Source organism: Neopsephotus bourkii, unplaced genomic scaffold (genome assembly GCF_033783945.1).
Source record: "Neopsephotus bourkii isolate Nb327-2 ecotype Australia unplaced genomic scaffold, CSIRO-AGI_Nbou_v1 NB_838, whole genome shotgun sequence".
NCBI classification, from domain to species: domain Eukaryota; kingdom Metazoa; phylum Chordata; class Aves; order Psittaciformes; family Psittacidae; genus Neopsephotus; species Neopsephotus bourkii.
The window spans coordinates 3,079,565-3,094,264 of record NW_026901334.1 but is presented as its reverse complement, the minus strand read 5'-3'; the positions used below and the strand labels follow the sequence as shown (position 1 = coordinate 3,094,264).

Here is a 14,700-nt window from a genome sequence, read left to right as displayed (position 1 = left end):
CTCAGCGCGGCCCCGCCCCGTTGCCATGGCGCCACGCAAGGGAGGGCGGGGCCTCCCGTGCCACGTGACCAGCTCCCACCGCCCCCCGCCGCCGCCGTCATGGCCGCCAGGCTCGTCCCCGTCCTCAAGTGAGTTCCCGTTCCTCGCAGAGCCCCGCGCTGAGGGTTCGCGTCCCCTCCTCGCCCCGGGCACCGCAGCGCCCCGCAGCCGCCGCTCACCGCGCCCGGGGCCTTCCCCCGGGCCCGTGTCCAGGAGCCCGGCTCGGCCTTGTAGCGCCCTTGACCCCGTGTGGCGCCGCGGCCTCCGCCGGCAGCGGCTCCGCGTGTGTCCGGTGGGTTCGGCAGCGCTGGGCTGCTGAGGGAGCAGCCGCGGAGCACAGGGACCGGGGGAAGGGGGAGAACGGGAGGGGTGGATGGAGAACGGGGAAATCCCCTTTCCGCAAACACTTGTGAGTGCATGGGTTTGATGTTGGCTCTCTCTTGCCTCTCTCAGTGGCTCTATCTGTGTGTTTTATATATATGTATGTGCTATAGCAGCCTTCCGGCACCTAAAGGGGCTGCAGGAAACCTGGAGAAGGGCTTTGGACAAGGGCCTGTAGGGACAGGCCAAGGGGAATGGCTTGAACCTGCCCGAGGGGAGACTGAGCTGAGCTCTTAGGCAGAAGCTCCTCCCTGTGAGGGTGCTGAGGCGCTGGCACAGGGTGCCCAGAGAAGCTGTGGCTGCCCCATCCCTGGCAGTGCTCAAGACCAGGTTGGACACAGGGGCTTGGAGCAAGCTGCTCCAGTGGAAGGGGTCCCTGCCTGTGGCAGGGATTGGAGCTGGAGGAGCTTTAAGGTCCCTTCCAACACAAACCATGTATTATTCTGTGAAGATAGCAAGAGCCACTGGAGTATTGGTGACCTTCAGATTTATCATTGAGAGACACAGTGATTGTTATAACAGGAACTGAACTGTTGCTGCTTTGGATCCCTCCAGGTTTGTCATCAAAGGAGGCCTGGCTGGGGGTGCTGTGTACGTGGCCTATGACCAGGGGCTGCTGGGCAGCGGCACACAAGGTGCTGAAGCCTTCAGGAAAGCTCAAGCAGCGCTGCCTCCAGCCATCCAGGAGTGGATAAGTTACACAGGCTGGGAGGTAAGGGCTGTGCAGCCACACAACCACGTCCTTGTAATGAGGGGGAGAGAACACTGGGGTGGTATTGCAGTTCCAGTGATGCTGTAGAAGCACTGAAAATGTTTTGGTGAGGATTGAAATGGAAGGAGGATGAAATTTGAAATGTAGGGGGGGGACAAGGAGGCAGCCACAGAAATGGGTTTTCAGGAGTCCTGCCTTTTGCCCTGCATTGTAATGGGGGAATGAGCAGCTTGAAGCTTCATGTCTGATCCCGTTTGGGACTCATGGAGAGTAGGCACCCGAGTGTCTTTGAGACCTGAGGTCAAGGTGATGCGGATCCTGTTATAAGGGAAACCCCTGGAGTGCTGATGTTTTCTCTCTCTTCTCTCTTTCTAGCTCCCACCCATTCCAAAACTTGAGTTTTCCCCTTCCGATTCCTGGAATAAAGGTAAAATAACTTCTCACCCAACTGTGAAAGGAGCAAGGGCCTAGAGGGATGTAACTTATACCAGTCTTGTTTCAATACTGTGCTAAATGGAACGATGGAGAAGGAGGCAATAGATGTTCTAGCTTGGTGGAAGGAGCACAGGGACTAAGGAAGCTCCAGGTTTTGCTACTGACACACTGATTTTGGACTTGATTTCATGTAATTGTGAGGGAACACGGTCCACAAATACTGTGACATGTCCAATGTCACCCATGGCAGGGCTGGAAATACAATGGAACTTAGCTCAGTCCTTTGGTTCAATTGTCTATCCCTTACATAGGTCCTAAGTTGGGATTTCCCTGTGTCCTGAGTGCTACTGAGCAATAAAACCTAACCCAGGAATCATTCAGGCCTCTGTGCTTGAAAGCTTCTGAGCTGGAGCTAGATCTTTCTCTCTGTGTTTAAAGACATCTCCAATGCTAGAATAAGGTTAGGAAATGTGGCCGGAAGGATGCTCCGGGGATAACTGTGCTCTGCTCTCCCTGCAGGAGTACGGATGGTGATGTCTGCCTTGTCCGTGGCTCCCACCAGGGCCTGTGAATACACTGCAGAGGGCTGGAAGTACGTGAAGGACCTTGTCAAATAGCGTCCCCATTCTCCAGGGTTGTGATTCTCTCCATCCCATGTTGGCTGTGGGATGAGGCTGAGTCCAGCCCTTGGAAGGGCTGCAATAAAAGACTTTGGAATATCCATTTGTATCTGGGTTGGTTCTGGCCTAGGACTGGGATAACTGTGTTCTCTCACCAGTGGTCATGAAGTGCAGCCCCTGCTCTGAAGCTGCTGAACCGATCTGGTTGTTACTCCTGAACACCCTCTGATGCAAGCCAAGCCAACAAGAGGGAACAGATGTAAGCTGAAGAAGGAGTGCCTCTGCCACATAGAGCACGTTAGTGAGGTGAAAGCTGCTCCTGTGACTTGTTACACAATTGGGAGTAACCACTGCTAGTTGCAGTACTTCTTGTTGATGACTGTGTAATAGAAGGGAATTGGTAAGTTTGTGATGGGAGATTAGTATTAGCTGTAGTAACCTGAGTGCTGCACCACACCAGGCTTTGCTTCTCAGGCAGGAGGATTAGTCCACCTCTGATTGTAATGACTTTGGTTTTCTCAGCATAGAGGTTTTGTGCTTCACTTGGTTTCATTTTAAGGACCAGAAGGGTTGGGGCTGGGCTGGAAGTTGTCCTTCCATTGCTGAGCCTGCCACCAGCTGCAGTCACTAAGGGCAGTGAGTAAGGTGGGCATCAGCAGTTATTATCGTCACTTGTTTGGTTTTGATTCCTTTAACAGACATTTAAAACCATCTGAATGATTTGGGCTGAAGCCTGCAGAAGGGTTTCTTACACTCAGGGAAGTTGCATTTGCTGCTTGGAGAACAATGTCCTGTGTATTTCCAAGTCAGTTTTGCAGCACCAGGTTCAAACTTTGATCATTGCTTCCCTCATGTAGGGTAATCAAGTTTTGGGTGCTTCATCTTTGAAAGAAACCCCTGTGGTTTAATACACAACTGACTCAATTCAGGTTTCCAGGGACTATTAAAACAATTACCTGTAAACTGGCTTTTATTTATGGAAAATGGAATGCTTCATTAACAAACATTTTAAATGGGATATGAACAACACATTACAAAACAAACGAGTTCACATTGGGTTGTGTGAAATAACATGGTAGCAGCTTAAAAAAAATGACACTTAAGAGTAGCCCACCAGTTACTATGAATGGTAACCTTGGGGAACAGCCTCATTTCAGTTGCCACCTTGAGTTAAAAACTAAAGACATTCAGTAGCGACGGTTGAAACGAGGGTCATTGGGTCTGTTTGCTCTCTCCTGGCCGGCAAAGCCTTCCCCCTGCATTCCTCCTCCGTGCATCATCTGACTTTGGTTGCCACCTTGCATGAAACCTCCACGCCTAGAAAGGGATTCAGACATGTTAATTGCAGCTGTGACTCTTGATACGATGGGGATAGAATGGTTATTGTAACGGTTCAGTGGAATTGGTGATAGCAGGTTGAGAGAATGGCTGTTCTCTTACAGCTCTTGGTGTGATCTTTCACTCTTCAGCAACATTAAAACCATGGGAGCATTTCATCAGTCCTCGACATTTAAAGAAATCAGGTAACTGATGCTCACCCAATTTAAGTAGAAGAGATGCCCCTTCAAAGGAAAACCCTCTGTTCTCTCTGAAGTCCTTACCCTGACATGCCTCCACGATGGATCACATGGCCAGGTCTGCCTCTACCGCCACCTGAAAAAGTTCCAACGCTTCCTTTAACTCCACAGCAGTAAGTTTTCCTTCATCCCCATGGATGGCAGCGCCTGTCTTTCCTCCTTTACACAGCACAACTGCAGCTCACCTTGCCATCGCTCATGATCTCGCCCCATCATCCCTCCATCCACGCTGCTCTGCCACGAACGATCTTGATGTCCTTCAAACTTGCGGCCGTGATCTCCCCAGTCCCGTCCGTCCCTGTGGGAGAGTGGAATTCATCCTTCTCACGTGAGCCAGAGCACACACAGTGTTTGACTTTTAAAGGGAAAGCAGCAAAATCCCAACTGATCCTCAGTTTAATGCACTGACCGTGACTGGGGGGGCATCCCTCTGCTTTCACTCATCCTTCTGTCGGATCCGTAACTACCCCAGCTTTCCCGGGAATCTCGTGAGTGGCGGTCTGGTCCTCCATGGCGCTCATCTGGATAGTGCTGAAAGACAAAGATCACTTACAGGGCTGCCCAAACCAGGCTCTTCAGTTGTTTCAAGTTGCTCAGCTGTCATTACTGCACCCCAGAATCATTTAGGATGGAGATCATCTAGTCCAACTTCCGCACTCCCAGCAGCATCAGCCAGGGCAGGCCATCCTGAACAGTCTCCCATCAAGTTTTGAGTATCTTTAACAGCTTCCCCATGCAAGTCACTATGTGACCACCTCCACAGCTCAGTCATTGAACTACGTTTCATCTTATTAAAGAAAACAAGCCAATCTGGTTGTCAAGAAGATACTTAATTCTTAACTACTGTTCTGTCTGACACACACTACAGAAACCAAGGCTGTAAGAAGTGAAGATGTTTCTGTAGCTTTGTAAGGCAACTCACTTGTCCATCCCGATCTCCCATCATTGTCCTGGATCCGTCTCTCCTGCAAACAGACAATCACAATCAGACTGTGGTGGTAAAGATCCAGCAGCCTCTAAAAATCCATCTATGTAACAACACAGGTGAAAGATCCTGCTTCCACGGAGGGCCAACATCATCTACAAAAGGCACAAAGAGCTGGAAGTTATGGAGACCATGTAACGTTTTGGATTCCTGAAGAACCCGAGGTATAAACCAGAATATTCTCAGGAAGGTGCCAGGTGCCTGCAATATTATTTATGATTCTCTGCAAGCAGAACACTTGGAGCCAGCCTGCCAAGAAGGTTTAATTCATGGTACAGGACAGAGCTCTTCATGGGGATGTAAGAAGTTTGCAGCCACTAAGCCACACTTACAAACTGAAATGCAACCCAAACACACAAGTAAAGACAGGAAAATGTCCTATTACATCTATTTCTGTCTTCCAGGGAACATTGTGGAGGGCAGACACCAACCTGTCTATTGAATGGTCTTGGTACCGGCCACGATCCCTGTGGTCAAAGTCGTGGAAGCGATCCTGGCGGCTGAAGTCTGAGTGGTACCTGTCATTCATTGCCATTCGTTTTGCCTCTGGCCAGTACGGATCATCTCTCCTGAAAGAAGGAACATGCTCATTTTAGTCGGAGTAATCACTTTTGATACTGTTTCTCCCATTCCAAGGCAGAAGGGAGTTCGAGCAGATAGTCCGACTGAGGCTATTAAACACGCTCACATCCATGCCATCACCAGCTGCTGACAGATGGAAGCTGAGAGCACATGGAGAACTTTTAATAGCACAGACAGGTGAGCCAGAACCTGGCAGTGTTTTCCACTCACACCATTTCTCTTGCTGGCTTTACCTGCCATCGATGTCATACGGTCTCCTCATGGCAGAGCGCCGCTCCTGCTCGTAGCGCAGCTGCTCGTGCTGGCGCCGCAGCTCTTCTCTTTCCCTCTGGATGCGATCCTGTTCCCTCCTCCTCTCATGCTCTATGTGCATTCGTTCCCTTTCCAGTCTTTCTCTTTCCATCCGTTCCCTTTCGAGACGCTGCCGTTCGATTTCCAGCCTCTCCCGAGCGATCTCCAGCCTTTCTCTTTCCTCTCGTTCCCGGATAGTCTGCAGGTGCTGCTGCCTCTCCCGGCGCTCCCGGGTGCTGTTTGAGCACACACAGAAGGTCACAGATCTGATACTTCCATAACAAAGGAGGTTAGAATGGAAAAAGGAAAAAAGCCAGGGAGGGGAAGCACCCGAGGCATTTCCCTGCTCTTACCGGCGCTGCTCTGCCTCCCTCATCTTCCTCTGGGCTTTGATTTTGTCAAATGGCACAATCCCTTGTCTCTCCCTGCTCTCTGATTTGCGATCCTGGCTCTTGATGCTCTGGATTTGATATTGAAAGAGAGAAACTCAATGGAGTACATTTACAAAAGGACAACTATCCCAAGCAATACTGAGCTCCATTTCCACTCATCCAGATCCAGGTCCCCTCACTTTTCAAACAGGCTATTCTTTTAGTGTTACAGACACACCTTAACAGTGCTACTGCCCACGTGTTTGGGGGGGTTTCAGTGCTGAATGGTATCAGTTCAACAAAAGGTATTTTACTAATTACCATCTAAATCCACATTTTAGTAACTCCAACTGGACAAGCCAGTAAGACCACTGAGGGTTCCATGTCAGTTAGCAGGATTCAGTGCTTGTTTCTAAGGGAGACTGACAACCTTTCCCATGCAGAAACATGACTTACTCGGTCTTTTGATGTAGTTGATGTTTTCACACTAATAACAGGTTCTCCTTTGGATTTATCCATTACTACTGTTCTCTCTGTTCCTTTACTTCCTAAATCCATCAGAGGTTGAGGGGAAAGACATGGAAAAGAACAATGAAACTACATAACTAACCCTACTCATTGCTCTCCAGAATGTCAAGACAGGCATTTAACCCTCTCTTCAAAAACCATTCTCCACTACACCTTTTCAAGTGCTTCTGTTGAGCACAACAGTGTCAAACTCCCTCCCCTCCACCTCTTTATACCTTCTGGATTTCCCATTAGGAGCCAGAACTAATTCCAGACCACTGGCAGTCCTTGGGAAAGAACCTTCTACTCTATGAAAAACAGAATAGCCAAATTACCTGACTTCATAGTTTTAGGTTGATCTGATGAACCTGGCTTCAGTTCCTCTTTCTCTTTTTTTTCCTTTTCATCTTTGTCTTCTGTCTTTTTAGGATCATCTTTTTGGTCAGATTTCTCATCCTTTTTAACACTGCCAGGTCTATAGGGAGATACTGGTATAGATTAGACTATACAGAGACAGAAATGAAAGGAGAATGCTAGCAATACCAAAACAAAGCAGCAAACACCTCTGGACAGAGGATTTCCAGAACAGTACCTCTCAGTGGCTGTTTCTTTCTTTGTTTCGTTCTCTTTTTTATCACTTAGCTTCTTCCCAGCGGGTTCACTTTTGGCCTGAAATGTATTTTGCACATCATCAGCTGAGAATGTGGCCTCCATCATTCGTACAATGCAGCAGTAGTGGGGTATCTTTGAGGACCAGTACTCACTTTTTCTACAGAGATTATCTTCCCATGTAACTCTGTCTTGTGGAGGTGAGTGATGCACTTGGTGGCTTCCTCAGCTGTTGACATGGTGACAAAGCCATAGCAGCGAGCACCGGGGCTGCGAGCATTGGTAACCACTTTGGCACCTACCACCTTGCCAAAAGAAAAGAGGGATTTACACTCCCTGGCACAAGTGTTGTCACAAGGAACATTACAAAGGTTTTACTTAGTCCCATGGCTTTCAGGCAGACTCAAAGCTATGCCACACTTCATTTTTTGTACCTGTTTGTAAAAGTCACATTTAAATTAGGGAGCATTGTCAGTAGTTCAATGTTCACTAGCAGGCTGTTGCACAAACTGGTTTCTTTAATGTGCTGACAGGAATCTTTAAATAGGCTTCAAAGTTCTGACAGAAATCCATATTTCTGTCTCTGACATTAATTTTCTATTGAACTAACTCTTTCCAGCTCCCATCTGACAGGGACATTTAACCTGCTAGTTGCTTTGTCATTAATAAACAACTGCAGGAGCCTCCCCACAAACCAAGGCTCATAAAGTGCATTTTCTCTGCTTGGAAGCGAGCGACAGCAGGAAGGAGTGGGCATTCAGCATGTACTTTGGCCATTTTTTCCTTGCTACCACACAGTATTTTTGACCATTTCATTCCTTTCACTGGTATTTTCAGTGTCAGGAGCTTAAGAAGTGTTATTAAGACAGTTTCAAATGAAAAGAAACCTTTACCTTCCCATATCTGCTAAACAGATTCTTCAGATCTGTAGCCCTGGTAGTGGAAGCCAGGCCACTCACCCAGAAGTTTCTACCAGAACCACTGGCAGTGCGACCTGAAGAGGAAAACAGATCAACCCAAACCTCCAAAACTTTGTTATTCCAACAACTCCTTTGGATTTAGAAAGGAGCAGTTCCACCAAATCTTTCATATTTTTATATCAGAGAGCAAATGAAATGACACACCGAACATTCTCCCCTCAGGATTCACATTCCTGAAAGCAAGAAGCATTGAAAGTGCAAAAACCTGAAGCTGGAACCACAAGCTTTGAGGCATGCAGCAGGTTATGTCTTGTGCTCCCTGACTCCAAAGCAACGTTGATGGGATGCAGACTAACCATGGGAAGACATCCACCATAAAGCAAGAAAGTTTCCTCTCCTATTTGTGTCCACACGGATTCAACAGTTGGGGTAGGAGTCTGTGTGTGACTTTAGTTATAGGGGTTAGAGAAGACCCAGCTTCCTCCAACCGTGCAAGAGCTACAGAACACTGAACAAATCTGGCACCTAAACTAGAAAGATCCTTTGGAAGAAGGTCCGTAGGGGCAAGGACATTATCAGACATAAAATTCCTGAAGACTGTTTGGAACGCAGACTTTGAGGAGAGTCTTGCCAGTCCACAAAAAATACACTGAAGACCTTGGGCAAAAGACACCATGTACACACCTTTTAAATGTTCTAAAATAAAGAGAATAAAAGATTCCAGACTGTCAGCAAGAGGGAAAGAGACTCCAATGGAGCTGACTGTGAAGTAGCTTACAGAGACACGTATAACCCCAGATCTTGGAAGAAGCAGCTGTACCGTAAACCTCAATTAAAACCAAATTCCTCTTGTCCAGTTGACAGACACAACTAATAATGAGTTTCTTGACTATGACAGGAATTGCAGGAAGTTCTACACCCACAGTGCTGAACTCCCGGCCTGCAGTATACAAGGAGAATGCTAGCAGTCAGTTGCCTTGGTCAAGATAGGAGGGAACAGAGAGGTGGGATGAGCTGCAGAGACTCAGCAGCCTGATGTATGAAAGGAAGAAGTATAATGAAAAGAAGGAGCAGCAGACAGTGCTGATCAAGGCATTTCCATTTGGTTATGAAGCATATTTACACCATGAACTGGATCTGTGTGGACAAAGATTTAATAGCATCAATCTAACCTGAAGACAGTATTAAGCTTGAAGTTTCTGTGGTATTTAAATACATGAAGACAAGATCCAAATGACTTCAGCAAAACAGAAGTTCTGAAGAATCCCAGCTGTAAAGCAAACGTAACTGAGGAAAGCACCTGACTCAATAACCACTGCAGGCAAGAATCTTCATTGCCACGCAGGACATACTTGCCATGTGTTACTAGCTACCCTGGAAGACCAAGACACAAAAGGCTGGGACAGATGCCCTTAGAAAATGTATAAAAGGAAAACTGGGGTTCTTTTTGCATGAATTGTTTAAAAAAGAAACAGAAAGAAATTACTCTTTTATGGTTTTTAACAACTGCAACGTGCTTTTCCACTGAAGTAGCCCATCCAATACAAAGCCAGATTCTCCAAGCAAGCATTGAAGTTCTGTTTTCTTAAAAGAAACCTACCTTTCTCATCCTTTGGTATTATCTTTGCATCTCTGTCCTCCTCACCGGGGCTAAAGACAAAACACCACGTTATTTCAGTCCGAAAGAAAAAGAGTTTCACTAGAACTTCTGAAAAATGCTAAAATTAAATACCTACCAGAAAATATGTTGCAAATGAAAACACACCTTTGTATACTTGATTTAAGAAATCTGACAGGAAATAATGAAGTCAGATTCTTAAACAGACTTATAGAGACATTTACAAATAAGAGTAATTTAAGAAAACAACCTCTGAAGGTTGAGGAAGGAAAAGAAATCAAACCCTCTTTGTGTTTAAAAACCAACAACATACAAAATCTGCCCATGGAGAAATAAAACAGACTCTTTAGGAATAGGCTACAATTTCATCAGTCTCGGTGGCCAATTGAAGGAAACAGCTTTATGCGCGTCACGTACCCAGCCATGACAAAAAGATCTGGTCTAGAACGGAGAAAAAACAAACCTCTTTTTCTGATCACCGCCCTCACTGGCTGAGGACTCTTTAGTAGCAGGGGGTTCCTCTGAATTAGCTTTGTCTTCTGCTTTCTTGGCATCTTCTTTGCTATCTTTGGCTTCGGGACCTGCGCCTTTGCCCGCTGGTTCCCCACTAGAGGCTTCCAGGCCTGGGGAGCGTTTGCTACTCTGATCGCTCACGCTCTCTACTACTAAAGAGTCAGAGTCCGGCTTCGCTTCCTCTATTGTCTGTTCACTTGTCTCCCCTTTCGCTACAACTAAACGCTTTGCTTCCTTCCTTGCCATAGCTTGGGCCGCTTTGCTGTCCAAATCTAAAGCATCTTCCTCCACCTGAGCGCCACCAAGAGCGTCCTCTTCCTCTGCCAGCCTCTTGCCTGGCACCACGTTACTGGCTTCCTGTGCATGCGCCCGCTCCGCTTCGGAAGTTTCTTCGTTAAGGAGCTCAGATTTACAAGTTTCCCCCAAAATGTCGAGTATTTTCTCATTTTCTACGGATTTAACAGGAATAGAATGGCACAAGATTTAATCACCAGGGAAATACAGCAATCACAAACGTGGAACTGGCATGGCTGCCACACTAACACCAAGAGAACTTCTAAGCTACACAGAGATTGGAAAACCCTAGTGTACACAGTGTTACAAGCTACCCTACCTGCTGTCTCACACACTACCCAATCAGCCCTACAGTGTTAACAGGGAAGAAAAATGCCCCCAACAGATTTAACAACAACCTTCTGGCTCATCCTTGATATTCTTCATGCAATCGTTCAGCTCTGTTTCTTCTCTAGTTAGCTTCCAGAGTCCCAGATGTTTAACTGAACGTATCAAGACACTGAGGGTTCAATTTTTAAATTTCTGTGAAATTCTTTTAGCAGACAGTCCAACATGAGAACTGGGCATCTTCTGATGGTGCATGAGTGTGTTTGCAGTCCAGAAAGTGAAAAGTATCTGTATGAAATTTCCATGAAGAAACTCTCTTCTTTCTTCTGTATCCAGTAACTAAACTTTACATTTTAATGCCCTGCAATATCTTTTTACTGCTTTCACTGCCTCTTTACTTAGTAACAGAGTTTTAGGTGTGTGCAATATCACAAGATCTGTTTACAAGTAGAATCTTTAGCTTTTAAACTGTGATTAACTTCTCTAAATCCATTTATGTAGCTTAACAGGTTTTTAAACCATTTCATTTCACTGGAAATATTTCAAAGATGACAAGCATTACTTCACAGATCTGGGGATATGATTGGGTTTCCAATCTCTATGACCCTGCATGATCTGGATTGTCCATCATAAAAATAATGCAACTTATGGTGTTTTTTTTTTGCCTGGGGTTTTAATAGTTAATGGTTTAAAAAGTATTAGTTGAAAAGACAGGAATATGTTTTTCTTTAACAGTACCTGGCTCCAAGTGTAGCTGCTCCATTTTCTGTGTGGGAAAAGAAAACCCAGAATGAGGATTCTATGAAATGTATTTGGTAACACAGATCACAGACTGATCACACCCTCCCACCCCATCCCAAGACTGAAAACTACACAAATTCACCTCCTACATTTCGCACTTGTCACCATCCACTGGAACTTCGGTAATTTTTCTGGCACATTAAAGCCTAATGAAAACATCAGCCACAATAGCATTCTCCAATCTAACTTGGAATGTTAAAGACACAAAGTGCTTTCATGTACCACATCAACTGCAGAGCAAAACCCAAACCCAGCTGCTACTTGATATAATCAGCAGCAGAAAGAAATTCATAGCACAAGACCATTTTTGTTTGCCACAAAGTGGGAGAAGTCTTGCTAGCTGACTGAAATTGGGGACAAGACCCAGGGGGTTCTCATCTGACAGACTGCATCCTGAGCAAGCCCCTGTATGTCTTGGATTCTGCTTCCATTCCATGTTATGGTCATGTTTTCTTAGAGTGAATACTGACAAGAACAATCTGAAACACAGCTACTTATTTCATTTACCTTCATTTCTATTAAATCAGAAGAAGAGGCATCTAAATTGTTTTCAATTTCATCATAATCTTCCTAAAAAAGTAAAAGAGGAATTACAGCACTTCTTGCAAAAAGTACCATTCACTTCTGCTGAAATACTGCATGCAATTCTCCCCAGCAATCACCGGTGAAGTACCTACCAGTATTTGACTAATTCCAATTGCTCCTTCAGATTGTGACCCAAGAACAAGGAGCAACGTAAGTATTCTTGATGATTAATATCTTTCCCCCGTCACCTTTCCTTTTCATTTCGACATTGTCTATATCAAAGTTACTCTCATTTAGAGAGGAAATTTATTTCACATCGCTGTGGTTACTGCACAGAACATGTTTTTCTATTGTCCCATGTTGTATTACGCTGAAATAACTCGCTCATATGCCCATAAACTTATTAAATCCCTTCTGAAAGGTTACAAAGATCTCTCCTCACCTCATTTTCCGTTAGCTGATCTGGAAGTTCTTTCATTTCTGCTTCGACATTGTCTTTATTATCAGACAGAGAATCAAGGATATTATCTGGACTATAGTCTTCTCCACAGTCCACAGCACTGCTGTTATCTATTTCAGCTTCATCTAACACACTGATATCCATCATGTCAATGTCTTGCAGGGTATCCAGACTAGCTTCGATATCATCCTACAGAAAGAAAAAGGGTGGATATGTATTTATTGCAAATGACAAACGTTAAATGATGTCTTAGCAACATGATTACACTTGCCTGCCCATCTCTGGAATTTTCCTCTAGTCCATTGTCTTCAACACCTTCTTCTTCTGATTTTCTTCCTAAAAATAGTATCATTGAAGTGAAATACAGCACTAAACGTCATAACATGTCTACTCTTCGCTGAATTAAATTTGACACTGAACTTGTTTCAACCAGCAATGATTAAAACCCTGATTCACAAGTCCAATACTGAAACAGAAGGAATCACCATGGGGCTCTGAGTTCTAGCTACATGGAAGCAACGGCGACTGTATTTGTCATACCTTTACTAGCTCTTTTTGGCATTCTCTTGTTGGTCAGTTCGGAGGCCACAGGAATTTCATCAGGATCTCCCCCTTCCTCCTCGATAGCCTGTGGGACACAGCAGCATGACATCCAGTGCACAACAGTGCAAAGATCTGTGCTGAGAACAGTGCTGATAACACAGGGGGGTTGTTGTTAGCACTCACAGTGTCAAGACCTGCTTTTCCTCCTGCCCTGCAAGCAGGATGGGGGTGTGTGACAAGCTGGGAGGGGACACAGCCAGGACTGTGGCTCTGACACACCACAAGGATAGTCCAGACCGTAGGATCTCATGCACAGCAACAGAACTGATGGGGCTGCTATGACTTCAGGTTGGACGAGGCCTTGGGTGATATGGTTTAGTGCGAGGTGCTCCTGCCCATTGGCAGGGGGGTTGGAACTTGATGATCTTAAGGTCCTTTCCAACTCTAACTATTCTATGATTCGGAGACTCAGCACCCCTCGCACTGACAGCCAGCAATTGTTTCTTTTAGTGTCACCTGCTTTCCTTGGGTGGGTTTCTTTTCCCCCTGAGTTTATCTTTCCCTTTTTAACATTATTAATTTCTCTTTACCACAATCCACGAGTTTTCTTTCTCTTTTACCATTCCAGTTCTCCCTCCTCATCCCCACCCGTGCGATACTCACCTGCCTATTCAGGTTAAACCCCGTTTTGGGGGCATTTTCACTCAGAAACCTTAGTGTGTCACCCTAACCCAGGTCATCCCACCAAGCAGCCGTTGGAAACATTCCATAGCAAAGTGCTGACCACACAACCCCACAGAAAGCTCAGGCTGAGGAGCAAAGTTCCCTTCCTCTGTCAACAACGCTCTTTATTCATTAGATAAGCTTAAAAGCGTATAAAACGGGGAGGGACCGCCGCAGGAACACGGGCGCACCCCACACACAGTCTCCTTCTCAACCTCTGGGACTATTAGAACCCATAAACGGATCAGGATCGACTCCCGCTGGTCTGGACTAAGGAAACATGTGAAATTACATTCCGGAACGGAAGCAAATATGGATTTAAGCGAGGTTTGGACACAGGAACCGAGGGGACGGGCTGGCGAGGGGGGGGGGTACGGGACGACACGACAGCGGCTCGCGCTCCCTCAGGCCCCGGCGCGCGCATGCGCCCAATCCCTCAGGCCCGGGACAAAGGACCCGGATGACATCTCCTTTTCCCCCCTCCTCCGCCACCGCCCCCTTCCCCCGCCGTGATCGCGCCTCACCTTCTTCAGTCGCTCCATGAGGACGCTCTTGTTGCCGCCGCTGTCCAAGTTACGGCGCTTGAGCTCGGCGCGGAGGTCGATGACCCGCAGCTCGCTCAGCCGCCGCGTTTCGGGTTCTGAGCCCAGAGCCGCGGCCGCACCAAGGGATGTGAAGTCCCCTAGCCCGGCCGCTGACTGACTCTCCGCCATTAAGGCACCCTTCGATGTTTCCACCGAGAGGCCGAACGCGGCACAACCGAGCACCTCACCTTTAGATCGCGGCGCAAGATGGTGGACAGGCCGAGGCGCGGCGGGGGAGCGGGCGCGCAATGCGCAGGCGGGGAGGGGCGGGGCTGGGCGAGAG

General features: G+C 46.6%; 2 protein-coding genes across 3 annotated transcripts; one reads left to right on the top strand and one right to left on the bottom strand.

Moving 5' to 3' along the window:
• Positions 1 to 2: 2 nt before the first annotated feature.
• MICOS13 (mitochondrial contact site and cristae organizing system subunit 13) lies at positions 3 to 2,288 on the top strand. The gene is made up of 4 exons (XM_061356085.1): positions 3 to 128; positions 976 to 1,132; positions 1,508 to 1,559; positions 2,087 to 2,288. Exons 1-4 carry the CDS (start codon positions 100 to 102, stop codon positions 2,182 to 2,184), a joined length of 336 nt encoding a protein of 111 aa, XP_061212069.1. The 5' UTR covers positions 3 to 99; the 3' UTR covers positions 2,185 to 2,288.
• An 851-nt stretch (positions 2,289 to 3,139) lies between these two features.
• Positions 3,140 to 14,675, bottom strand: LOC133213661 (scaffold attachment factor B1-like). Of its 2 annotated transcripts, XM_061356072.1 has the most exons (21): positions 14,358 to 14,675; positions 13,108 to 13,195; positions 12,839 to 12,903; positions 12,550 to 12,756; positions 12,090 to 12,152; positions 11,520 to 11,547; positions 10,111 to 10,609; positions 9,630 to 9,679; positions 8,003 to 8,103; positions 7,265 to 7,414; positions 7,093 to 7,169; positions 6,836 to 6,975; positions 6,450 to 6,541; positions 5,976 to 6,082; positions 5,565 to 5,858; positions 5,181 to 5,318; positions 4,687 to 4,729; positions 4,174 to 4,295; positions 3,950 to 4,062; positions 3,789 to 3,840; positions 3,140 to 3,504 (listed from the first exon to the last, which is right to left on the bottom strand). In XM_061356072.1, exons 1-21 carry the CDS (start codon positions 14,544 to 14,546, stop codon positions 3,375 to 3,377), a joined length of 2,748 nt encoding a protein of 915 aa, XP_061212056.1. In that variant the 5' UTR covers positions 14,547 to 14,675; the 3' UTR covers positions 3,140 to 3,374. The 2 variants fall into 2 exon arrangements, with proteins under 2 accessions (XP_061212056.1, XP_061212055.1); XM_061356071.1 differs by lacking the exons at positions 12,090 to 12,152; positions 12,839 to 12,903; positions 13,108 to 13,195; positions 14,358 to 14,675 and having other exon boundaries at positions 12,550 to 12,778.
• Between the last annotated feature and the right edge of the window lie 25 nt (positions 14,676 to 14,700).

Excerpts from the sequence above, each read along its gene's own strand:
- MICOS13 (XM_061356085.1), top strand. The coding sequence starts at position 100 with ATGGCCGCCAGGCTCGTCCCCGTCCTCAA. Across the intron at positions 1,133-1,507 it reads TAAGTTACACAGGCTGGGAG|CTCCCACCCATTCCAAAACT; the intron begins GTAAGGGCTGTG and ends CTCTCTTTCTAG. Across the intron at positions 1,560-2,086 it reads TTCCGATTCCTGGAATAAAG|GAGTACGGATGGTGATGTCT; the intron begins GTAAAATAACTT and ends CTCTCCCTGCAG.
- LOC133213661 (XM_061356072.1), bottom strand. The coding sequence starts at position 14,546 with ATGGCGGAGAGTCAGTCAGCGGCCGGGCTAGGGGACTTCACATCCCTT. Across the intron at positions 12,153-12,549 it reads ATCAGCTAACGGAAAATGAG|GAAGATTATGATGAAATTGA; the intron begins GTGAGGAGAGAT and ends TTACTTTTTTAG. Across the intron at positions 4,063-4,173 it reads GGGATGCCCCCCCAGTCACG|GGACGGACGGGACTGGGGAG; the intron begins GTCAGTGCATTA and ends ACTCTCCCACAG.